Source organism: Teleopsis dalmanni, chromosome 2 (assembly GCF_002237135.1).
Source record: "Teleopsis dalmanni isolate 2A chromosome 2, ASM223713v2, whole genome shotgun sequence".
NCBI classification, from domain to species: domain Eukaryota; kingdom Metazoa; phylum Arthropoda; class Insecta; order Diptera; family Diopsidae; genus Teleopsis; species Teleopsis dalmanni.
This window is the reverse complement of record NC_051847.1, coordinates 5,381,378-5,406,468: the sequence shown is the minus strand read 5'-3', so window position 1 is coordinate 5,406,468 and position 25,091 is coordinate 5,381,378. Positions and strand designations below refer to the sequence as shown.

The 25,091-nt window shown below is 31.0% G+C and overlaps 4 protein-coding genes across 5 annotated transcripts; 2 read left to right on the top strand and 2 right to left on the bottom strand.

The window, feature by feature from the left end:
• The first annotated feature begins 1,772 nt into the window (after positions 1-1,772).
• On the top strand, positions 1,773-3,145 carry LOC119682386. Its single transcript, XM_038095816.1, has 4 exons — positions 1,773-1,919; positions 2,240-2,355; positions 2,414-2,475; positions 2,536-3,145. Exons 1-4 carry the CDS (start codon positions 1,878-1,880, stop codon positions 2,985-2,987), a joined length of 672 nt encoding a protein of 223 aa, XP_037951744.1. The 5' UTR covers positions 1,773-1,877; the 3' UTR covers positions 2,988-3,145.
• A 1,875-nt stretch (positions 3,146-5,020) lies between these two features.
• LOC119684546 lies at positions 5,021-5,786 on the bottom strand. Of its 2 annotated transcripts, none has more exons than XM_038098604.1 (2): positions 5,658-5,786; positions 5,021-5,527 (listed from the first exon to the last, which is right to left on the bottom strand). In XM_038098604.1, the coding sequence occupies exons 1-2, from the start codon at positions 5,718-5,720 to the stop codon at positions 5,123-5,125; spliced, it is 468 nt and encodes a 155-aa protein (XP_037954532.1). In that variant the 5' UTR covers positions 5,721-5,786; the 3' UTR covers positions 5,021-5,122. The 2 variants fall into 2 exon arrangements, with proteins under 2 accessions (XP_037954532.1, XP_037954533.1); XM_038098605.1 differs by having other exon boundaries at positions 5,021-5,524.
• Positions 5,787-7,017: 1,231 nt separating this feature from the next.
• LOC119676250 lies at positions 7,018-7,876 on the bottom strand. The gene is made up of 3 exons (XM_038087486.1): positions 7,803-7,876; positions 7,520-7,651; positions 7,018-7,457 (listed from the first exon to the last, which is right to left on the bottom strand). The coding sequence occupies exons 2-3, from the start codon at positions 7,598-7,600 to the stop codon at positions 7,023-7,025; spliced, it is 516 nt and encodes a 171-aa protein (XP_037943414.1). The 5' UTR covers positions 7,601-7,651; positions 7,803-7,876; the 3' UTR covers positions 7,018-7,022.
• Positions 7,877-20,922: 13,046 nt separating this feature from the next.
• LOC119681755 (nuA4 complex subunit EAF3 homolog) lies at positions 20,923-21,715 on the top strand. The gene is made up of 4 exons (XM_038095027.1): positions 20,923-21,009; positions 21,068-21,185; positions 21,239-21,354; positions 21,413-21,715. The coding sequence occupies exons 1-4, from the start codon at positions 20,997-20,999 to the stop codon at positions 21,631-21,633; spliced, it is 468 nt and encodes a 155-aa protein (XP_037950955.1). The 5' UTR covers positions 20,923-20,996; the 3' UTR covers positions 21,634-21,715.
• Positions 21,716-25,091: the final 3,376 nt, after the last annotated feature.

Genomic DNA, 25,091 nt, shown 5'->3' with positions numbered 1-25,091 from the left:
ATGAAATACAATAATAAAAAACTAAAGCTCTGTTCATTACGTGTAAGAGGAGACAGAACCCGTCGAGATTGAGAGTAGGAGATATGGTAATAAACTGGGAGGATAGTATTAAATATCTAGGCATCACGGTGGATACACGATTCACATATATTAAACATGTTCAACTGAAAAGAATTGGCTGTGCCAAAATTCTTCATCACCCTCAACCGCTATTCAAAAATGAAAATCTGAATGCGAAAACCAGGAAGATGATATATAATTAAATAATTAGGCCGTAACAGTGTTCTGCATTTTCATGAACACATTTGAAGTGCTTGAGGTTCTACAATATACGAAGTTGCGATGTCTCTAGAATAAAACTTTAAAGACTGCGTAGTCCTGTTTCATCGGGAATCGCAAGAGACTAATAAGAGTATGTATGGTTTATAACCAGCTAGATTAGTCCAACATTAAACGATTTAATTTTTTTAATTCCAGAAAGGCATTTAATTTAAACTCAACTTTAGGTATTTAAATTGAAAATCTAATTATGAATTATATTATTAAATTGTTTAAATAAATAACAGTTATAAGTTCAAAATTTATTTATTTTTTAAACATTTTTAACGAAATTAAAATAAAAATATTAAAATGAGCTTAAAATATTTCAATGTAGCCGAATAAAATCCTTTGTTAATCCTTTTTGATTAATTGTTGTGAATTATAGTTTTGCCAAATCATTGATTGCCTTTTCTACACTAATTTTCATGTTTTTATTTGTATAACCCCAGGATTTTATCTGCTGGAAATTCTTTCTAACCACGGTTATATACTTATCATTAGTGGGATTGTATTTCTTTTGACGCCAATAGAGGGACAATTGCACTGCTGCCATACGCTCTAGTAAAAAACTGTCGTCTTTGTTTCCAGTGCGGTGTATAATTTGGGCAAGAGTATGGATTTGATCAAATTTCGTAATTTTCGGAACGGCTATGTCTAGTACATCCTGTAATGTGGCAGTATTATAACGACTTTTCAATGTATTGTAGACATCAGTTATATGCTCCTGTTTGATAGCCACATATGCACCGCTATTGAAAGCATCTGCTAAAGTGCCAGCATCTTTAGTGATCTGCTTCTCTCGTTGGTTAAAAGATTTTCTGCCTTCAATGGAAGGAACCACCTCTGCTGGAGCTACTGCCGCAATAGTATTTATCACAAATGCGGATAAAAGTAAGGTAAGTACTAACACTGCCATTTCTGGTGCTTTTAGAAACTATGAATTAATTTCAAATTTTAATGGTTTATATACTGGAGGAAATGAAATTAAACTGCCTACTTCTTATCAGTTGCATTCGAATTAAGTACTGATAGTGGTTTGACATATTTTATTAATTAAAAAATATTTTTAAATGTAAATAAAACTTTAAGTAAATAAAAATCTTTTAAAATCATGTATTTCCTATATTAATAATTGTGGTTCACCTTATGACTAAATAGCATATGCCTGTGTGGTCAAACAGTTTTCGATGGAGTCCAAACTTGTCTATTATTTAATTCTACGTTGAATGAATCCAATCCATTTAATCGTACTACTGAGTAATTTAAATCTGTAAAGGATGAATTTTCAGTTTAACCTCATAATTTATTACTAGTAAACAAAATGATGCAGTAAGCATTGGTATTTATTAGAGCATATTTATATATTTAACATAAAATCTTTTGATTATATTTATATAGATCGTTTTTTTTAAAAATAACATACTAGACTGTGATATATATAAAAATGTTTATATCGTAAAAATCTAAAATAAATTATCATTTTTAATTTCAAAAACGAACAGAATAAATTTCAGACTTATGTCGTACATTTACTTTGGAACACAATATTTCGAAAAATGAAGTTAAATAAATTTGGTATCCGTACGAAACGCCAAAAGGTTAGTTTGGTAAAAATATTTTCATTTCAATGAACTAAAATCTATGGTTAAGCAATTTGTGAAAGAATTTGTCAATTAAAAGCTAAACAATAATCCAGTCAAGTCGTAGAGAGCGGTTATGAAGAAACCTCGCTGTTAATAGAGAATAAAAGTGCTTAAGTGCACTGACTCAACTAGCTTGAACATAATAATAAAAAAGTTACATACATATTTAATATTATACTATATATTAAATATGTAATGTATATACATAACAATTTTATATATTTATTATATTATATTAACAACATATAAAACAAATTTATGTTTTTCATTTAAAGAGAAAGCCATCTAAGGGAGTAACTACCAAAGGTAATAAAGTACGACAACAAAAAGCACGTGAACTATCTGAAGAATTACCTTCCACATCCAGGGGTGCTGTATCGAAACAACTTAGGTACATAATTTAAATTTTTTCAAATTCTTATCCTAAAGTTTCTCACTTTCTCTTAAAGGTCTCGTGAGTTTAACTTACTTATACGTTGCGCTAATCAACAATTCAAGGAGATTTTTAAACGTGAGTATAGAAAATAAATTAATTTGTCGTTTTTACAATCCAAAAATATGCATTCCCTAGAATACACTAACAACAAGAAACACTTTGAAGAAGAGGCCGCAATCATATTTAATGATGAAGTTTCATTAAATTCAATGCCTTTGCATTTAGAAAACAATATCGAAGAGTTGAATAAGATTCGTGCGATTGTCGGCATTCCTTTATATAGTTTGAGTGTAATGGAAGAAAATGAAACAGAAGATGAGTTATCTGAGGATCTTTACGCAAGTGATGAGAATACTGTAACGGACATCGAATCGGAACAGTCGGTTGTATCAGAAGAGTCAGTCGAATTAGAACAGGAACAGATAGTTAAACCAAAACTGCCTATTGAATCAGTACACACAGTTAATCCAAAACGGGCGGAAGATATAGAACATGTACTCGAGGTGGAAGTATCTAAAAAGAGATACTTTGTCATTCGTAAACATAGGAAAAAAGTTGGTGCAATTAAAAAATTTTTCAAAATTTAAATTAAATTGAAATGCAAGTACGACCATTCTGAGAGTGTGGATGAAAATGATGCCAGTATATTTTATAACCAAATCTTTTCTTGTAGTTTTTATTGTTTCTTTTTTTATCATGTGTATTATATTTCAAAATTGATAATATATATTTCTTGATACGACTATCAATATATGTACATATATACAGAAAAGTGGTTAAAACATGTTGGTGTAAATAGTCTTTCGAAGTATCATTGTGAAGTCAAATGTGACTGATATTAAAGTAAACATTATAATAACAATTATTTTAAGGATATGTAGTCAGAAATATAGTTGAACCACATTATTATTTTCAACAATGGTTCTGCAGATACGTGTCAGCGTTGTGTTTATGAGATATGAACTAATTTCTTATAATTGGTTTAATTGTATTTTAATCAATTTATTCTCGGTTAAGGCCTCAGTATTTTATTTCTCTATATCGAATTCAGTTCCCTTAAGAAAAACCGTTTAAATTTAGTCATTTAAATGCTCATTCCTTAACGTTTATATACCACACAATGTGTAAATAACTTATATTAATTATTTTGATTTAAGTTTCTATTAAGTTTTTTCTTTGCTTTAGATAATAAAAATTTAAAAAAGTCTAATTAGTTTATTTTAAGTAAAATTAATGATACTAAACGCCCATCTTTGAGAAGTGCTCGTTTGTCTGTGGCAAACTTTTTTAAAACTTCTGCAGAATTTGGAACGTTTCCTGCATTTCAGAGGGTAAAAATTGCACTGTGAAGAAAAAGATTTCAAAACTTATTGCCAAACTTAAATGAGATTTTATCTTTTTACTATTTTATCTATTTCTGTAACGCATGCTGGCAATAATTTTTTTGACAAAGTATCTGATAGATAATATATTTTTTATTTAAGTTTCATTCTCGGCACAGTATTTTAGCCGTAAGTAATAGTTAGTTAGTGTTAAGATGATGATTACAAAAAATCACTTGTAAACCAGATGAAACTATAGATGTAATCGCGATCCAATTAATAACAATGGCAATTCTTAATTGCAATAAGATTGATAAGTATTCTGTACGTACTAAGTTCAGAGTTAAAAGGTGCTATCATTCGGAGACAACTATTGCCCATTGTAATACCCTTAATGTAGGTAGTAATACCCTTAGATGCCTTAATTCGGTGTTGTAATGCGTTGCGATTTATTCTATCATAAATGTATATGCTAAGAACCACTTCACACATAGGGCTAGAATTTAATCAAAGTACATGTTTAAGTGGTAAGCTTCTTTAGCAGGATTTAAAGAACTAACTTCATAGGCATGATGTGCATGGAAAAAAGGAATTTGCCTTCAGCAGAAAAACTATTGTATTTAGTTGAGGACTATAGATATTGTAGCTAAATTGCACTCATTTCTAGCTAAAAATTAACTGCACTTAAGTTTGTGAGTTCTTGAATACGAATTGACTTCTGTATTTTAAAACTATTTGAATACCTTTCCAAATATCATTTAAAGTGTTTTTTAGCATAAGTATCTTTTAGTTTGAGTGGTTAGTATTTTAAGACACTAGCTTTATTATATACAATATAATATTTAGCATGTTAAGATGGTCACTAAAAATGTATTACATATAAAGCTACAGTTTATATAATCTTTTGCACTTCATCCATTTATTCTGATGGAAAGATAGTATCTATTATTATAAGGTGTATTGATACGGTGAACCCTTTTGTTAATAATCATTTTTCATAAAGCAAATAAATCTACAGACTATATGTAACTATTTTGCTATTATGATACCGGTAACAAATATTAGTATTTGTGGCCTTAGTTTAATCCTTTAACTCCTATGCTCCTCAAAGGGCCGTAACAAATAACTTCCACTCGGTACGATTGGTGGCCAATAGATTCAATTCTCCCCAGCCTTTCCGCATGTGTGACATTTCCGTGTTGGTTTGTCTTCTCCAGGTATGAGTAGGCCTTAGTTTTGCTGATCCATCAACTTAATTTATCTATTTATCTAAAACCTGAACACATTAAAAGATATAATTCAAGTCATAGTGGTTTTTATTGTTCGTTTTCGTAACAATTTTCTGATTGAAGATTACAGTTCTTTAAAAACATTTTATACAAAATTTTGTAATGGGAAGTTTAAGAATTAGCACTTGTTTCAGAATCATCCGAAACATTATCAGAAGTATCAATAATCGAAGAAGTCGTTGATGTTTCTTCAGGGATTTCACCTAAAATGAAGTCCAAAAAACTTGGATTTTCTGGAAACAATAAGTTTCTTATGTGAGAGCGATAGGCTTGCCCTACCCCTGTGCCTTCGTGATCGAAACTGTTAGTTTTCTTTACTTCCTTTTCCTTTTTGTCGTTGTTACAAATGTAGTCAAGCAGTTTTGGATTACTTACGAGTTTTTCGTCTTCTTCTGCTGCCTTTTTAAACCAATCGTAATCATTGTCGTCAAGAAACTCATCATCATCATCAGCGACTGATTCACCATCGCTGCCATATTTATCATGGTCGTGACATATTTGAAGCTCTTGCAACTGCTGTAAATATAATTTTATTCAGAATATTCTAAGAAATATCGCTATCATTGTATGTTTCATAATGAATTGCGCTCTCATTTGAAATCACACATAAATAATTTATACTATATTCATATAATTGCACACTTACGCTGTCGGTTGTATCACTAGAGCTGTCCAATGGAAGTTCACGTGTAAATCTGAAGGGCTGCATGTTAGGAAATCAGCATACACCCACTTTCTAGCGCGTCCTTTGCTGAAAAGAGTTTTGACAGGTCAAAAAACAAGCTTGACAATATTTTGTAGTAGTAGATTGTTGTAGTTCGCTATCATTCACAATAGATCTTACCTCTGTCACGTGTTTATTGTGACCAGAAACGAAGACTGAATTAGTTGTGCTGTAGGCAATCAGCTGCAAAATAGGGTAAAAGTAAGAACCAAATGAATTTTGGTTTTCGTCGAAAGAGCAGGGAAAATCTAATATCACTTTATACAAATATGAAGCAATTGCGTTTTTCTGAGTGCGAAGTATTTGATGATCGTATTTGACTTGTGTTGTTTGTGTTCTTATGCTGTTGTGCTTTAGCGTTTATCGAAATGATAATATTTTTATTTCCAATGTGATTCGGAGTCATATTCTATTTTATTGTTTTTATCAATTAGTTTTTACTTGTATCAGTTGCGGCTATATTTGAATGCTATTTCGATTAAATTATTTCAGATATTTTTCAGTAATTGCTTCACTTTCAGTAATTGCTTCACTTCTAGCGAGTTAATTGTGAAAATGCGGTTATTAGTGCAAATAAATATGACAAGGGAACTTGTTAAATGTATAAAAACTAAATAATTACTAACATTTAATGTTAGTGTGTCTTTAAGGTATTTGACTTTTTATTTTATTTAAACTGGTTTAAGTATCCTTAAAATTAACTTAAGTATATTTTGTCACAGTATCAAATTAATTTCCATCAAATTATTATTTATATCTAATGCGCTATAAATAAATAATATTAGGTTTGTACCACGAGCCTCTCGTAGTAACTTTGAGTAACACTGCGTATACATAAATTCAAATTTTCGATGCTCTCAGATGCAGTTTGTGCATTACTTGTATTTTACTTGAGTTTTACTACGAGTAGCTTATGGAACAGACTCTACTACTTCAGTCACTTGATCTGTTGAAATCATAACTTCTTTTATTCAACGGTTATCTGATATTTAAAAACCTTCAAACCACTGCTTGTTCATAATTATTTTGATTATAATTAAATTAACTTGAATTAATTAATTTGATTGATTAAAACAACTGTTTTAACTCATGGATTTATTAGTTATGGATAAAGGACTTTCATATTTTATTATAAATATAGTAATATAAAATATTATAGGGTTTTGTTTTTTATAACCGATTTTATTTGAAGTTTTATAAAGATCTGAGTTCATTTAAAATAATTTAATAAAAAAATTTATAGCGATATGCTACATTATTTTATTGCAAACAACTACCTAAATTAGCTTAGAAGCCTTCGCTTGATTCACTATCATCAGAAAAATTTAGTTCTATTTCGTCTCCAAAAATGGAACTTTCATGGTGTGCGTTGGACTCATTCGATGGTGCATCACTATTATTATATTCTTGCAGTGATTGCCACAGTCTTCTCTCGAGTCTTAGTAATGCACTTCTTCCAATCGAGCGACGTGCAGCTACGCTTTCTGTTGCCGGGATTGTAGTTTCCGTAGGTCCCTCTGATTTTGGCTCATTATTGCATATATAATTTAATAAATTTGTATTGCTGACAAGTTTCTCATCATCTTTTGCTGCCTGTGTGAACCAATCAATAGAAGTCTCATTCTCAATTTCGTCTTCATCCTCAACTGATTCACCATCGCTACCATATTTATCTGATTTGCATTTGGTACTTATCTTGTTATTATCTTGGCGATGCGGTATCTGAAATATTAAATAAAAATTCATCAATATTTTCTGAAAAGGTAAGAGATGTTCTTACTTACATTGGTTAATAAATTTTCTATACCGAATATGTTATATGGGTTATTGGAAGATGTTGTTTGGTTTACATGACTGAAAGGCATCTTCAGTTTTACTGGTACTGGAAACTACTCGTCCGTATCTTAAAAAATAAACTACAAAATATTTATTAAAAAAAGTTCGGATTTAATATATGTTATACCATTATTAAAATAAACAACGAGGAAGTGAAGTTTGGCTTTGTTGAATGTTTAGTATTATTGGATACTCTAATATTATGATACGCAATTTGTGTTATAGATTTACCTTGATATATTTTAACCGAGATATGACGTTATGTCTGATATACTGCACTTTTATTACTAAACACCATAATCGTCTATGTCTGCACCCACGTTCTTGTGTTTTGAATGCTATGAAATATACTTTAAGACTGACTTTTATTCTTGACAACTGTTTTCAATAATTTTATATAATATTTTTTTAGTAATAAAATACTTCTTATTAAGGAAAAACTGTGCGATTAAACTCACAATATTTATTTACCCAATAACGACAGTAGTGAAGATAACTACTTCACAACAAAAGGTCTACACAAAGAGGTTGTTTTTTCTGTCTACATATATCATTATTAGATTTTTTTGTAGCACATTATGATATATATATTCTAATATAGTAAGTGTTTTTAGCATGATGTTAATGAGTTTGTGATTCTGTTTTCTTATATCAACCACACTGCAATCTGATTGAATATCACTTTATTATGTGTCTGGGAAGCATTATGTGTTTGGTTCTTTGAAGTAAAATCTTAAAAACATTTTTATGAGCTAAGGTTATTTAAGTAATTGTGATTGCAATTTAGAATGAATATACCAGGTTAGGTTAGGATGCACCGGCGATCCCAGGGGGATCTACTTAGACTTAGAGGCCCATTGTGCTACCGTATTATTAAAAACCCAAGGGCTAAAACTATCTAGAACCTTTGGCACAGCTTATGATCCTATCTAAAGGGAGGTCTTAAAGTTCGCCAAGATCCTCAAAAACGAAAAGCTCTAAAATGTTAAGACGGCGCCGCACAAATCAGGTGGGAATATATTATGAATATATTAGATTATAAGTTCCAAGTAGTTTTATAATAGTTTTTAGCACTACTAAACTCATTGAGCTTATTTGAAAATTAGATTATCCAACTATAATATCCATTTAATCTTTTGAAATCGTTTGAATGAATTTATATATGGGTTTAGTATTTACGTTTTTGTTTTGGTTTTCTAAAGACATTCGATTCAATCAAATAAGTTAACATTGGAAAGCCTTGGTCTATTCATTAATCAGTTAAAACTTTTCGACATCACACCACGGTATTTAGGAATCCCAAATTATGTCCTCTGCCATATTATTTGATCACTAATTAAGGCTGCAATTTGTTAAAGTATCTTTCCCTTAAATCTTAAAAATAGTAATTCACACATATGTTTCTGATGTTAGCACGTTTTGATTGGCATTGCTACTTGAGTTTGAACTGGGCTTGGCATATTAATGAGAAAAAAAAAAAGAATTCATAATTAATTAATAATTAATGATTAATAAAAACATTAATAAGATAATATTATAATTATGAAATAAAACAGCTGAAAGCTGAAAGATAAAATATTTATGATTGACCTGAGACGTCACAGATATTTGATATATGAGCGTTGAAGACATGAGTTGCTACGAGTACATGGAATTATCTATAAAAAAGTTATAAAATCGAATATTTAACAAAAAACAATAAAAAATTGCTTCGTTTCATCGTTTCATTATGTGAGGCATGTGTGTAGCAAATAAATTTAATTGCCAGCAAAGTGAACTTCAATAATTTGCTTGTTTCAAGTATTAATTACTATTGTTTACATTTCCATTTATTGCAAAAACCTCAAACTGTTATTATTTTTATTACTTTGGTCTATGCACTCGCATGAAAGCGATTAAAATAGCAAAATCGCTTCAAAAGCTGCCTTAGTACAATTAATAAGCACAAAAAATAAAGGTCAATAACGCCGTAATCGAATGTGTTGAAGATAGAGTATCTGCCAAATCTATCTTTCTATCTTTCTGTCTATATATCTACACATCTACACATCTACACATCACCTCCGTCTCTAGGTCTCCTTGCGTCTGCCTTTTAAAATATCTAATAGGCAAGCAAAATTTTGGTGAATTTTTTTGTGTTGATTTCAATTCCTTCGTGTATTCGGACGCTTAACAAAACAAGTGTAATCGACAATAAAAATTAATAACCAATTACAGATACAAAAAATTCAATTATAAAAATTAAAATTAAATAATAAATTTGTAACATGAAACGCAACGCGATGAGCGATGCGAGATGTGAGATATGCGCTGCTACGCATGCCTATAGGCAGATGCGCGGCGTATTTATGCGATTTATTTATCGCGGCAGTCGAAGGTGCACTGCTTTTCATGCTTTTAATTGTGCAGCTTCGAAATATTCACATTAATTATTTTAAATGAATTTTTGAATCTATTTTTTTATTTTCAAATTAGTTCCGCTGACATGAAGTCTCATGTGTTACACACTCTCGGTTGATGTGATCATTACGCAGAGATATTGCACTATTAACGTAGTTATAGTTTCAGACTAACAGACAATGAAACTATCTTCCAGCGGAGAGCACAGAAATCTATCAAAAGATCAAATCAAACTTTACATCTTCTAAACGAAATTGAAATTTGCAACCGATACTTCTATTGCTTTTATTTTTGCTTGTCGATAAACATTGCTTCGCACGTTATGCATTATAGCCCTGCCTTTCTACACATATTGACAATAACTTTTTATATTTATTTTATATTTTATTGGTTGATTTGTTGTTTACAGTGACTGATCCACACAATTCAGTTTATAATGTTCAATAAATCTTTTTTTCTTACCGATCTGTAAACTGACAGACTATCAAGAAAGTGCTTTCCTAATAATCTACTGCTTTCGTTAGTCAAACCTGGACAGTCATAGAGACAGTGTTTGACTCTCTCTTCTTCTTCCAAGTTTCCGCAAGTTGTACAATAAGTATGTAATAAAATGCGTACTTCTTCTGCATGGGTTACATGAGAGGGCTGATAGAATTGCAATTACCCTAGGAAAATAATCTCCACACTAGATCCTGGATACTAGGTGCATCGGAATATTTTGCACATCGTATGTAACTTCCATTTATTTTTATTTAAATAGCGGCTAAATAGTAACAACTTTGTTGCTGTTGGCTTGATTGCATACAATAAGCTCTTATCGAATCACTTTGGGTCAGTTGAGCAATAGAGCAACTTAATGTTCATTACTAATCTTAATCTGTTACAAGACAGCTGCTTCATAAACGCTATGAACTTTATTGGGATTCCTAAAAGGTGACAATAGATGAAATGTGTTTTTAGAATTGTAAACTATCAGCTAGTTGCGATAATTTAAACTTTACATAGGTCAGGTTTAGTAGAGTGGCAGTCTTGTGCGCTAATGGGGCTGGACTTCTCCCAACCTAACAAGTCTATAAATATGGCTATGTTCGTACTTATAAATATTAGTTGGAAAAGAAGTTCCAAAGATTTTGAATCTTCTCTTAGTCGCGTTGATAAGCTGTGACTGTTTCCTCCACATCCGTAGAATGGTATAACCTTAAATTTTTTATAATTCTCATTTTATTATGAATCATATTTATCATCTCTATTTCCTGTCTTCTGTCAATAAATTCAGATATCTTAACTCTACTTAACTCTACTTTTTGCATTAATTTATATTTATTTATTAGTTGATGGATGTTATAAATTTCTACGTAAGTAAAATCTTCGTGGACTCACGCAGAGTGGCGGGCATTTTCAAATAACTACATCCGTCTATATTTCATCTGTCATCGTCATTTGATAGCGTTTCATATGTGATCGTCGCATGCAGGCTAACCGAGAGTAAATCGTTTAAAGACTCATTAGCAAGTCCGATTTATGCGATCGTAGACATAAGTAAGTAATCGAAAAGTTTTATGGAAGCTGTGCGAACTCATCTGCTGACCAAATCAATAATTTGTCTAAACTGATCGTAAAAATGTTTGTTAATACAGAGTTTCGTATCTGCGGCTATTCAGATGCGAGTTTCTGTTTTTTAGCAATTAATTTTGTTTATTGCAACCGTTCACGTCCGCATTTCTCAGTGCGAATAAACGGTTTTTTCGTCGCAGATACTTTATTGATTTCATTAATTCATTAATTCATAAATAAATTCATTTGAGTGTAAATTAGTAGTCGTTAGATACTTTGACATGTACGTGCGCTCATGCAAATTCCGTTTTTTCATCTCGAAGCGATTTTAAGGTAAAAACTGCAATTAACTGAAAATGCTTCAATTTGCTCTGCGGAGATGCTTCGTAATTGTTTTTATGATTTTAAAATATCTCAGGTCATTATTTTTAATGCTTGTTTAATTGGTTTCAGTGCCGGTTGTCCTTTCGGAAATACAACTTTCCTTTAAGTATTTTCCAACAGAGTTGTGCAATTAAATCTTTTTTATGTGACTTTTATTTTAATGAAAAAAAATTTAAATAAAATATTCATGAAAATTGTAAATATATTATTTTTTATTTTTTTCTGATTTATTACTTAATTTTGCTATGAATCATACGCAATATTATTATTTTGCTACTAATAAATATTAATATTTATTATACCATATTAATATTCAATATCTCTTCTTCGATTCGTAATATTGTTCGTTCGTAATATTGTTCGTAATATTACTTTATTAACAAAAAGATAGATAAAAAGTCAAGTTAGTTTTTAATATATACTATACGATAAAGGGCTGTAACAACTGCTGACATGGTATATCTGCCTTATAAATAGCGAAGATAGGTTAGGTTGTCACAGTGATTATAGGATTCCACATAGATATAGTGACCCATTGTTTAATCTAATAGGCCCCAGGTTTCAGAACTATTTCGAATCATTTTAGGAACTATAAGTTACTTTTCAATGGCGATCCAGTTATGTGTGTTACGTAGGTACTGGGTAGCAGTAGTGAGGCACCTTGGAATATAAAGCCAATCTGCCAACATCTTGTGTTGAATTATTTATAATTATTTTGCTATGTATGTAGAATAAGAGAATGTATATAAATGAATTAATCAATAAACTCACTCTCGATCTGACTGCCGAATGAGTAATACGTCGTTGAAGAGGACATTCTATCTCTATGGAGTATCTCAAGTAGATATCACAATTTAAGAGATCAACAATGAAATGGTTAACTGCATCGATGCAATAACAACCACGCGGTGTTACGGATAATCAATGTTTAAGGCGGTTAAATTATAATTATTATAATTATAATAATATTAACTATACCCACTACAAACCAAGCAATTGCTTTCTTAATAGTTCCAATTTTTGTTTAAGTAACTGCCATTAGGGATTTGGACATATATAGTTTCACTAAGAAAACTCTAATCACCACCATGTAACCTATCAGGGATAAAAGGACCTTATATAGGAGTTGTAAAAAAGGTATCAATAGCTCTTTCGTTCATTAGCATTAGATTCTTCCCTTGATAAGGTGCTATCCGCTATCCGATGATAAATGCCATTTCACTATTGACTTGCCTGTGCAAAACTTATATATTAACCTATTGGCTGCTGTGGTTTGTTTATAATTTATTGTTTTTATTGAGTGCTGATTCTGGATATAATTTTCAACAATTTAAACATTATACACAAAAGAAAGAAGAAATGTATGGAACCCATGAAAAATATAAATTTATTTTTAAAAATATATTAAATTTATTTTTTATTGTTTAATGTTTTTGCATTTAATTGCTTAAAATTAAAGCGAAAAATTTTTAAAATAGAAAAAATATTGCACATGATACTTTCACTTCGACTAACTAAATGCATTTGACCTATAATAACTTAATTATATTTTATTTAAAAATATTATAATATATAAATTTTTATTTCACATGAAGAATTTAATAATTTACAAAGAAAATAGAGAAAATGAAGTAAAATATTTTCCAAAAGGTATATAATTTAATAAAATTTATGAATTCAATGAAAAAAAAATAAAAAGGAAAAATTCGAATATGACAGAATGTCGAATTTGCATAAATTAACATGCAAATAAATACAAAATTAAAAATAAAAATTAAAAAAAAAAATTAAAATACAAATGAGCGCAAAATAAAACCGAGCTGATGATTTAAAATTAAGCAATGAAATTTGAAAACTTATAACCATGCAGGGATTTTCTCCAGCTCAGTTTTTCTGTTCTGTTTTTAATGCCAATTAATTTTATGAAATATAATTGAAACAAAATTTAAATCAACAAAAATTCAGAAAAATGCAAATAAGCAATAATGCAGCTGCAACAGCAGCAGCAGCAGCAGCAACAGCCACAACGGGGTAGCATCTGCGATTGTTGGTGCTGGTGTTCCTGCAGTAGCATCTCAACTTATTTGGCCGCAATTCAGTGACCACTTTCGAAGCTGACATCCGCATGAAATCCCGTATCGTCCGCATGATAAATGACATTTTGAATGCGTCCGTCCGGCAATAAAATGTGATATTGACCGCGTGTTACTCCGTCCAAATCACGATTCTGTTTGTGGCCAAAATCGTTCCCGGTATGAAAGTCACGAATCCGATACCCAAATGCATACTTTGAGGCGTACTGCAGCTGAAATGAGATAATAGCATACAAAAATATGAATCCCAAATATTAATAAAAAGTTCAAAACAACAATAAAAAGTAAAATACGAGTAGTACATAGTACTATAGTAGTTCGCTTAAAAAAATGCTATAAATGCTATAAATGCTCTTCGTATGAAATCAAAATGACGTCCGAACTGCAAGCGGCAGCGGCAGCGGCAAGCGGTAAGCGGCAAGTGGCAGGCGGCAGCTAACAAAAAGTATTTTAAATGAATTATGACACTTTTTATGTGTTCATTTTGTTGAGTTTTTCCATGGGAAAATAGTGAATTGTTGACAAAAATTATATTTTCCCTGTTTGTTTATTTATTTGTTTTGTTAATTTTACATTGTTTGCCTCAAACAATACGTAATTAATGCATGTGGCGACGTTTGTTGTGCAGCGCACTTCAACATTTTTCATAGCATATTTTTAGGTGTACAAAAAATATAGTGTGGCACTATTTATGTTTAAATATTATTTATGTATTAAACATTTAAAAATAAAAATTAAATTTATCAGTATATATATGTACTTCGTATTAAATTCTAAGTTTAATTGTTCTTATCTACACTTGTCACACCCTCAAACAGACACACATACACACGTACATACACACATGATTTCAAATGCAAATCTGAAGTCTACTTCCGTCTACTGTTTCTTATCTTCCTTGAAATTTGTTTGGTATGCAATTGAAAGACGCTTAAAAGCTTGCGATGAATTTGCGAATATATTAAATTCCTGTCATGTACCAAATCGTTGTTTACTTCTTGTCGTTTTGGCGATTTTTTCCCTTTATTTTTGCCTTTACTTTGATTGTACTTTTGTGATTGTATTTAAATGACTGAAATGAATGAATGAATGAAAGTCTCTAAAATAAAGTCTGTCAGTGTGAATAATAAATAATCAATTGGAAAATTACATTTGAAAGATGTCATTGCGAACAAAAAACACTAAAGCGCGGTGTAGACTATCATTTTTAAATGCCATTCAAGTTGCGCTGTCTCTTGTTCAAATTTATGCTAGCGTGTTGTCATTCAAGCAAAATTTTTGAAGAGTAAGGGTGTTTACGCACGCTGTAGGTGTGTTTCGCTCACTGTAAGTGTGCAAAAATATGCTCTTGAATGACGAATCAAAGTTTTTGGTTGACAGACTATCATTCACAACATGTTGGCGAGAGTCTGAATGATGTGCTCATCAAAATTTTGGTGAGCACACCAACATGTTGGTTGCGTGTCATTCAAAAGTGCACTTTCATTTTTCATTTTTGAGTGTCATTCATTAGCTTTCTTTCTTGAAAGACACACAAAAATTATAGTCTTAAAGCTTAAATGTTAAGATAGATATATACAACACATACCAATTTTCTGTTCTAATAGTTATCATTAAATCAAGTACTGATATAGGATTTAGTGAAAGAATTGTACTTTATTTTATGGTTGTAAAAATATAGTCGAGGAAATTTCGTCTGGAACAGTGATATTAAACATATGAATAGATTGAAATCCACATGAGCACTATCTTAAAAAGACTGTTACCTCAGACTTTAAAGTTACCTTATTTATTTGTTTACTAGTTCACTTTCAAAAGGAAAGAATAGAAGAGAGGACTTGAAGTTTTTACGAGACTTAATAAGCAGCTTTTAATTATATATAGGAATTCTGTTATGTTTTTTCGAAACAAAAATTTTCAGTTTTTGCTAAATTGAAAAAGAAGAACAAAACCGTAAAAAAAAAATTAAAAATAAACGAAAAAAATGGCAGACAATAAGAAAAGGGTGATTACAGTAGAAAACTGAGGTGTAACCAGAAACGAGTCATTGGTCTACCTATAAAGAATATTCAAATCTGTAGAAGAAGTTCATGCATATAAACGCATCAATTAGTTTTCGCTCAAAATCTATATAATATTTATTAAAAAAATAGCTACTACTACATGGCTCTCTCTTGGTAAAGCCCATATCGTTGAATGTGAGCATTGCCGCGGATAATGCTAATAGCTTCGCCTTTTGCGTGTTTACACAATAAAAGCGCACCTTCACTTTATCACTTATTTAGTTTTTTATGTGTTTGTGTACGGATTGTCACTCACACTTAAGCTTAAGACGACAATAAAAATACTAACAAATTCAACTGAAGATACAAACAACAACAACAACAAAAACAGCAACAACGACAAAAAGAAAAAGAAGAAGAAGAAGAACATCACTATGACAAACAAATATAAATGCAAAATTGTATTGAAACGTAATGAAATTTGCAGTTTGCATGTTAGGATTTGTATCTAAAGTCAACATTTCCATTCACGCTGCTATATGTGAAAAGGATTTCCAAGGAACTGTAAAAGGATACTTTTCGGTATTGTTGGTGCGTAAAAAGTGCAGAAAACAGCGTCGAGAAATGCAGTACTAGATTTTATTATGTGTTTTGTTGCAATTTTTATATGCAGTTGAGTTTATGCAGATATAAATTTTTCTTTTAAAAGATACAAGCGTTGAGATACTTTCAACACGAGCAAATCGTTTGATATTTAAGAATTTTAATAGATTTATATGTCAAGATTGAATTAAAAGGATTTAAAATGATTTAAATTAAAAATTCGGATATTTCAATTAGCATTGGAACAAAAAATATAAAATTCAAGATGGATAACACTAACGGTGATGTTACTAAGATGCAATTCGATCAGGTAATTAAGGACCACTTAAAAGTAAATAATTCCTTATTATTTATAGTCATAATACATCAATAAAGAAGGTGAGTATGTGTAATTATAGTACATCGATTCATTTTAGTGGGTGCTTACCCTTTTAAGCCACCCCTTGTCACGTGCCTGTTAATTATTTCAATATTAATTATATTTTGTATAAAATTTATTAATAAATTGTTTTTTATTTGCAAGTCAACTTTGTGCTCCCTTATAACGGCAAATAATTTACTGTACCAAAAGGATCTACTTAATGCAATAGCAAAACCGCAACCGCAAATGGATCCAAGCTTTTTTACTAAAGCAGCTGAGTTTGAGAGATTGGCGGAGGAGGCGCTAAACGATGTAGAAGGGATATTATTGGAGGAGTTTGATGCAGAAACTGACTGAACTACACGCACAGTAGAGATATTTATTATAGTTTCATAATCGCAAATAATATAATTGTTATTAAATAATGAGAATAAATAAATTTTACTTTTGCTAGCGTTTTTTGTTAACAACTGTTGACATCAAGTAAAACGTGTCAAATCCGAATGATGCTTCTCTTTATCAATTTCTTCTCCGCACTTCATTATTTCTGCCAATAATTTTCAACTCCTCAAGATTTATCCCGATTGCGTGCCAAAATGTGCATTTCCCTTATGCAGTTTTATGCGGTCTGCGCACATTTCTTGGATTTGTCATATTTACTTAGTATGGCACTCGATTTTTTCTAGTAGCAGCGATTCTACTATTTCTTTGTCACCAACCAGAATTTCCGTTTCCGTTTTAGTTTCGTGTTGACATTGACTTTGCGTTAACAAACTTCAGCAAGCGCAACATAAAAGGAAGCTTGTTGTTGTTCTGCTTTGTTGAGCTTCATTTGGTGAAACTTATTTTCAGATAAAGTGTGAAACGTTTTTCAATATTAAACGTGATGTAATTTCTCACAGCTCACTTTGGAATTGTACACAGAAAATGTAGCAACTTCATTTGCTTTTATCAGAGAAAATAGCATTCAAACAGAAATTAATGAAGTTATGCAAAGAGTTCGTTACCGTTTCAAGTCTTTCTTCACAAAAAGTAATTTATAGCTTGCGATAAATAAGTTGTGATTTTTTCTATAGCATGCGACTTTTTATTTGAATTGCGTCAGAATCTACTCGGTTTATACCTGCTTGCATATATAGCTTCTTTTTTATACAATTTTATCATATTTTATATTAAATGCAGTATTTTATTTTATTAAATATTTGTTAGAAATATATTCATAACAACAGCAAGAATTTCCTAACGCAGCATGGAAGTATTCTCGTATTACTGATGAAATAATCTAAAGTTAATTATAAATACCAATGAAGAGAAATAGAAAATACCTCTAGTGTTAATTAAAAAAGTTATAAATATAGAAATTAATATTATTTTTTTGTTTTTTAAATAGTCAAGCTTCAACAGCATAGCTGCGGTTGGTGCTGTTTTAATCAGCATTGTTTTTTGCTCTGGCTTCTTATTATAAAATATTTATTACCTTCACTGTACATTTTTGTTTACACTAAATATTGCATACTTTTAGGAATAAAATCAGTATTTCGTTCATAAAATTGATTTAAAACATACAACTTGCGACTTTTTATTTAATCTTCCGGATAATTTCTTTATTACTGGTCAAAACTAAATATAAGAGTTATAATTCCGAGCGAAAAAAATCTTTTACCGAACTAAACTATTCCTTATTAATAAGGAAGATGATAACACACTGCCTCTACCGATATTTGTACATAGGTATACAGGAATATATAACGCTATAGTGATAAAGTTTGATAAATCGGTTTCACATCAAGATCTTGCTGCGTAGTACGACAGAGATATATGCAACTAATTGTATACACAGGCACCGATACCTCCAAAAGCTGCTTAGGACATCAATAAAGCATCGATGCCATTATGATTCTTCGGGCATGGATACTCCCAAAAGCTGCTTAGGACATCAATAAAGCATCGATGCCATTATGGTAATAATCTTCGTTACATTTTTGAATGATCTACTGTAGTAAATAAGCAAAGAATAGTTGTTATAAATCTTCAAATACTGTTGTAATTGTTTATGATTGTAATGACCAATAAACACTCGCTAGCAACATATAATTGAGCAATAGCACATTCAGACTATCTCATTTAGACGGCCTTGTTCATTAGAAGTACTAATAAGGATGATTTGTCATACAAAGAGCTTTCACATAAATGAGCTCATTATCAATGCAACCTTTAAAAATAAATTTTCTACAAGGGAAGTTACCAAAATTTGAAATATGTGTCATATACTTTACATGTAAAATGTACCTAAACAACAGCTGAGCTATGAACAAACGTACTGAGAGAGTAAGTATGTAATAAAATCTTTGTTGTTATTACTTGAATATATGATAGATACATATTTAATTTTTTTGTGTGATATATTATTAAGTAAAGTTTATTTATTTCATATAAAAGTACTATCAGCTCATTCATTCATTAACATAAATGACCCAGTGTATAAATGAGACAGTGTGAACACACTTTAAATTTACTTTAGTAGCACTGAGAGTAATGACGTATCTGTTTTTAATATATTCTAATTCGATAACAGCGAGAATTATTTCAATGCTTTGATTCATCTTTGAAATTATTTTGTAGTTTGGAAGAATTTACCCAAAGCCTATATTAACATCATAGAAACAGTTTTTAATTATGGTAAATAAGGTTTAAAAAAATGGAAGAAAACTAGGAAGTCAGAAAAGGGCAGTCCCTACCAAGCAAGTATTCCGACTCATTTAAGCTTAACCTTTGCATGACACAATGGGTACATCTTGCAGCTTCTGATAAATTATTTGGTTTAAGTAACAAACCTCAAAGTTTGATTTGTTCAACACAACTTAGTTTCATTAATTCTTAAAAGATGAAATGAAAATTGGGCAGTGGCAAAATAAATATTTGAATAAATAATATTCTCTTTACACCTATCACGACAACCATTATAAAAATATCTACTGGGAATACCCAGTCTAGTAAAAAGCATACCTATGGAAGAATGACCTGTGATACTAGATATTATATGAAATTACCGGAAATAAAATTTCGTAACTTTGGAACGGCAATGACCATACGGCCATTGGTAACTAAGAATAAAGAATAAAGTTCATTTTACGTTGTTCGAACAGGGATAAATATGCAAGTCATCTGCTTCCCTTTCCGAAGGGTTGTTTCATATGTTGCGTAGTCGGAATATTGGAATTTTTAAATTCTTAAATGGTGCATATTACGGTGATGTAGAGGCTTAAATCCGACTTAACATATATGGCGAATACAACGCCATAGACACTGTTATACAATGTCATTCAAAGAACTTATTTATCTGTAGAACATATTTGAACAATATAATAATTTTTACAAAATAGGAAAAATATTATTCTACGATATATGTGTAAGATAATGATAGGTTAATTGTACCATGTTAACATCACGAAGGTAGTCAACTTTGAACTCACAACCAGTTATTAAAGCTTACTTTCTCATACAAAAATAAACACAACCAAGTTCGACTTTTATTGTAAGTTAGCTCCATTTAATAAATTTTCTCTTAATACCTCACTGAAAGTAGCCTATTATCGAAGTGTTTTTGGTACAAAAATGTCGAAATTACATATGGTTCTGATTCCTGACGTGGCATTTGTTTATAAAGCTCCATTTAATATATAATAGAGGATATATAATATATAATAGGGATATATAAGAATGATTTAAAACGTTAACAAATAAAAACATAACAATAACAATAGGTTTGGCTTTTAGAAATTTACTTTAGCAAAGTTCGATAGCTAAAGATTTATATATAAAAATGGTATTACAATCATAATACGTGTGAAATGTGTTTGCTTTGCAAGACCGTTGAAATGCAACCCTGCAGTTATTATTTTGATAGGCGTCGATAAACTGACTTCTTGTGGTTTATGGCTTTTAAGTTATTATTCCGATAGACGTCGATAGACCGACATCTTGTATTGTGTAACTTTGAAGTTAAAGAAAGTGAATTTTTACCAACATGTTCAATAAAGGTAGTGTTGACTATATATTTATAAAAAAAAATTTTTTAAACATCACATAATTAATTAGGTGAAACAGTTTTGTGCAAGCACGGAAATTTGATATACAAAGCGAAAGTTTTGCAATGTTCAAAAAATAGAGCTGGACAAGATGTATATTATGTGCATTACGTCGATTGGAATAAGAAGTGAGTATATTTGCGTTCAAATTTTCAAACATTTATATGTTAATGAACTCCAGTTGGGATGAATGGGTCAACGGAGATCGTATTCTTAAATACAATGAAGCCAACCTTAAACGGCAAAAAGAAGCAGGCGAGCAGTACTATGCAACATTAACAAGCGGTACGAAAAAGAGTAAGTATCATATAAAGGAAACGTCTTTCTTAACCAACATCTTAACCAATATAAACAGGGAAACAAAAAGGAATGAAAAGATCTGGTAACATTAATGCTTCATCTAAAAAAGAACATGGTGATGTTTTCGGTGATGACATACCATCTACTTCACGCGGTTGTAGCAATGCTAAAAATGAAAGTGGATTGGTAAATAGTGAATTTGAGAAAGATGATCTTAAATATGACGCGGTTACAAAATTATATGACGTTGGTATTGAAAAAGAGGTACCAGAGTGACGAAGAGGGTTTAGAAGAGGAAAAAGAAAGAAATGTTGAATCGGCTTTATCCAACACTATACCTGAAACTGTAGAAGATAGTGTTACAGAGAGTAAAGTTGTTACATGTGTTGAGGAATATATTCGCTCTGGTGTGAAGGTTAAAATTATAATACCTGATGAACTAAAGCAGTGTCTTGCAGATGATTGGGTTGCAATAAATCTGCAACATAAATTGATTGCTATTCCGGCTAAGGTGACAGTACAGGGCTTGGTAAATGAATATGATAAGTTAAAACAAAATGTTAAAAAGCGCGCTAGTAGTGAAATATTAAAGTATATAGTGGACTGCTTTAATACAATAATTGCAGAACAATTATTATATAATTGTGAGCGACCACAATTTGAGAAAGTTTCGCAGAAGAGTCCCACTGTTCCAGTATCTGAGATATACGGTTCGTTTCACTTACTTCGCCTCTTTACAAAATTAGGATCTCTGCTTGAATATACGGTATTGGATAAAGAATCAACGGATGCAGTGGTGGTACAAATACATAGTTTTCTTCACTTCTTGGAAGAAAAGAAGTCTATATATTTCAACTCATCGGATTATCAAGATATGGAATAGTAATATTTTGAAAAAAATATGAAACACAGTAATTGAACTAAAATAAATTGTGCTTTAAAATGTTTTAATAATATATAGTAATATATTCATTTACAAGTAAATATTGAATAAATAAATAATTTTCTTAATATAGATTGTCATTTCGGTTTGTCAAATTTTACTACGGAAACACCAAGTCCCTTCTCAAAACATCATACACATTAAACATTATGATATAACTTGAGTTAAGGGCGTAGACAAGAATATTGAGAGTTTGCACACTCAAACTCAAATCAGAAACGTTTAAGTGGTGCTCTTGAATATGAAATTGAGGTTATGTTTCACACAAATTCGTTTCGCACAATTTAAATTTAAAGTGAAATAAATATTAGTAATATATGTTGCATCTATTTGTCAAGTTTAAAGTAAGGCCCGCCAACTCACATAACTTCACGACACTGACATTTGCGTCGCATTTAGGGTCACGGAAGAATATTGGCAGAATAAGGACTGGTGTCGTGAAAGAGCAGACTTTAATAGAGGTATCTATCAGGGTAAAAAAGAGGAGGGCGCCCCAGATGCATTTAAATACAATGGGAATTTAGGACTGGGTAATAGAGAAGACTGTGGAATGTATTGCAGAAAAATAGTTGACGCCGCAGCTTTGACTTCTGCAAGTTCTTAATATTCAATTTTACGTTAAGGGAAAGATAGATAAAATTTTATCGGTAATTAAAGATAATACAGCTCAACTGTACACACAATATGTAACATCGATAAAACCAAAATGTCAACAGAAAATTGCAACGAGTCATAATTTTAACACTCAGAGTACACTCATAAAATATCAAACATAAATGAGTGTAAATATTTTTCTTATAAACTACTTATATGCATTTATATTCGCCATAGAAATGATTCATATAAATCATTCGTTTCGAATGCCGGTGTTAATGAATCAGCTTCACAAGAATAGATACACGTAGAGTAGCATAAATGGCAAAGGACTCATGAATAATAGCATATACCCGAGTGGTGTGAATCAATGAATGTACTCATCGAAAATAAATGACTAGATCAGGATTCGTAAATATTTTGTATGAACGGTATGTATTTTGCTTGTTTCTTTAATATTTTATGTGTCTTAAATTAGGGGTTAGGGGTGGTTTTATTAGGAAATACTATATGCTCAGTATACAACACCAGTCAAATCTTACGCGACTCGACTCTGTTAATACTCATGAATGATTCATAAATCATTTGCATCTATTCTGTGTCGAGTGTCGGTGTTTATGAGTATCTTATGAGAAGAGTATGAATCAGGTGGAGTCGAACATGCGAAAAAGAGAGTCAGTATGCATATAAATGAAATATAGCCAACTATTCGAGTATGTTTGAGGAGTGAATAATTATTGCAGTTCTTTGGTCCGTAACTATTTAAACTGTTAATTTTTTTTCATAATATGTATGTGAACTCACCTCATTAGTAAAATCCTTACTATATATTCACTATATGCAATCAAAATATGTGAGGTCTAGTACAGTGATGGCCATAATAAGTCTTAGCACTGCATAGAGCATTGTATAACATACTGAAAGCGGCAATTTTTTGTGCTTAACAAAAGCGCTTTGAAAGCATTTAGGTTAACTATTAATAGTGCTTTAAATTAGCATTTGTCCAATGTATGTTATGCATCGATAATAGCAACTCAAAACCACAAAGCAACTTGTAACCCAAAGGCATAATTGACTAATTTGTAGCTGTGCAGTTATAATAAAAGCGTTTTGATGTTGATTGTTTTACCACAAAGGCGTAAAACTCACAATTTACGACTGTTGCAGTGCGAAGGACGAAAGGAAATTATTTCCGCTAAGCAAAAGCGTAATAAGTCCAAACGTACAAGGCGTCGTAGAGCAAGGCAAACCGAGAAGTGTGACTGCGCTTATTGAGACGGTTCCAGCTGCCGTTCGTTGTTGCTTGTTAACTGTTGAGCGTGTTTCTGTTTTATCCTTTAATTTGCATATAATCAACGCTGAAGTAACCTCCTCGCCGACTTCCAACACGCAAAGACCAACAATTACTTACTAATAAAAAGCATAAAGCATATTCTGCGCTTCGTTTAGTTTTGGTTTTCAGCTAATTTTGCTTCCATTTGATTTCACTTAATCAGCAGTTCTTCTGACGGCTTTGCGATTACGATAGCGAAGAGTTGGATAGAAGGAAACGGGGGCTTGAGGAGCTTTAAATTGCGGGTAATTGTACACTGTACGCAATTAAGTTCTCTGACACTCGCCATTGCCGGTTTTCATTAAGCCATTTTTACTGATTGCTTTGAGCTCAGGTTGTGAGCATAAACTCAGTTTACTTTGATCCTTAAAAATTTCTAATAAAATGCAATTTAATAAGAGTAGGTTGTACTTAATTTGGCAATCAGTACTAGATGTAGTTCTCGTTGTAAAACCGTATAATTTGAAGAACATGTGGCCTTTATAGACTACGAATAATAAATGATTTGTTAAATGTAGTATTTTGCACTTTTCTTCTTCTAAAAAAATTTTTTTTTAGATTGCAAGCTTCGCCATTTACCTCAAGTATTTCATTATAATTTAATATAAGATGAAGTAATAATGTATACCACAATTAGAACTCAAAAAAACTATATATATGTTAATTAGAAAAAAGAAACCAAGTGTTCAACAAGTATTAGGTATGTAGATTATACCTGTGATCCCAAGGGATCCATTTTGGTCTAAAGCTCCATTATGCTACTGCATATTTAAACTCAGATATTAGAACCACTTAGAACCTTTGGAAAAGCTTTTAATGCTATTCAAGGGGAGATCTCGCAGTTCACCAAGATCAACAAAAAAA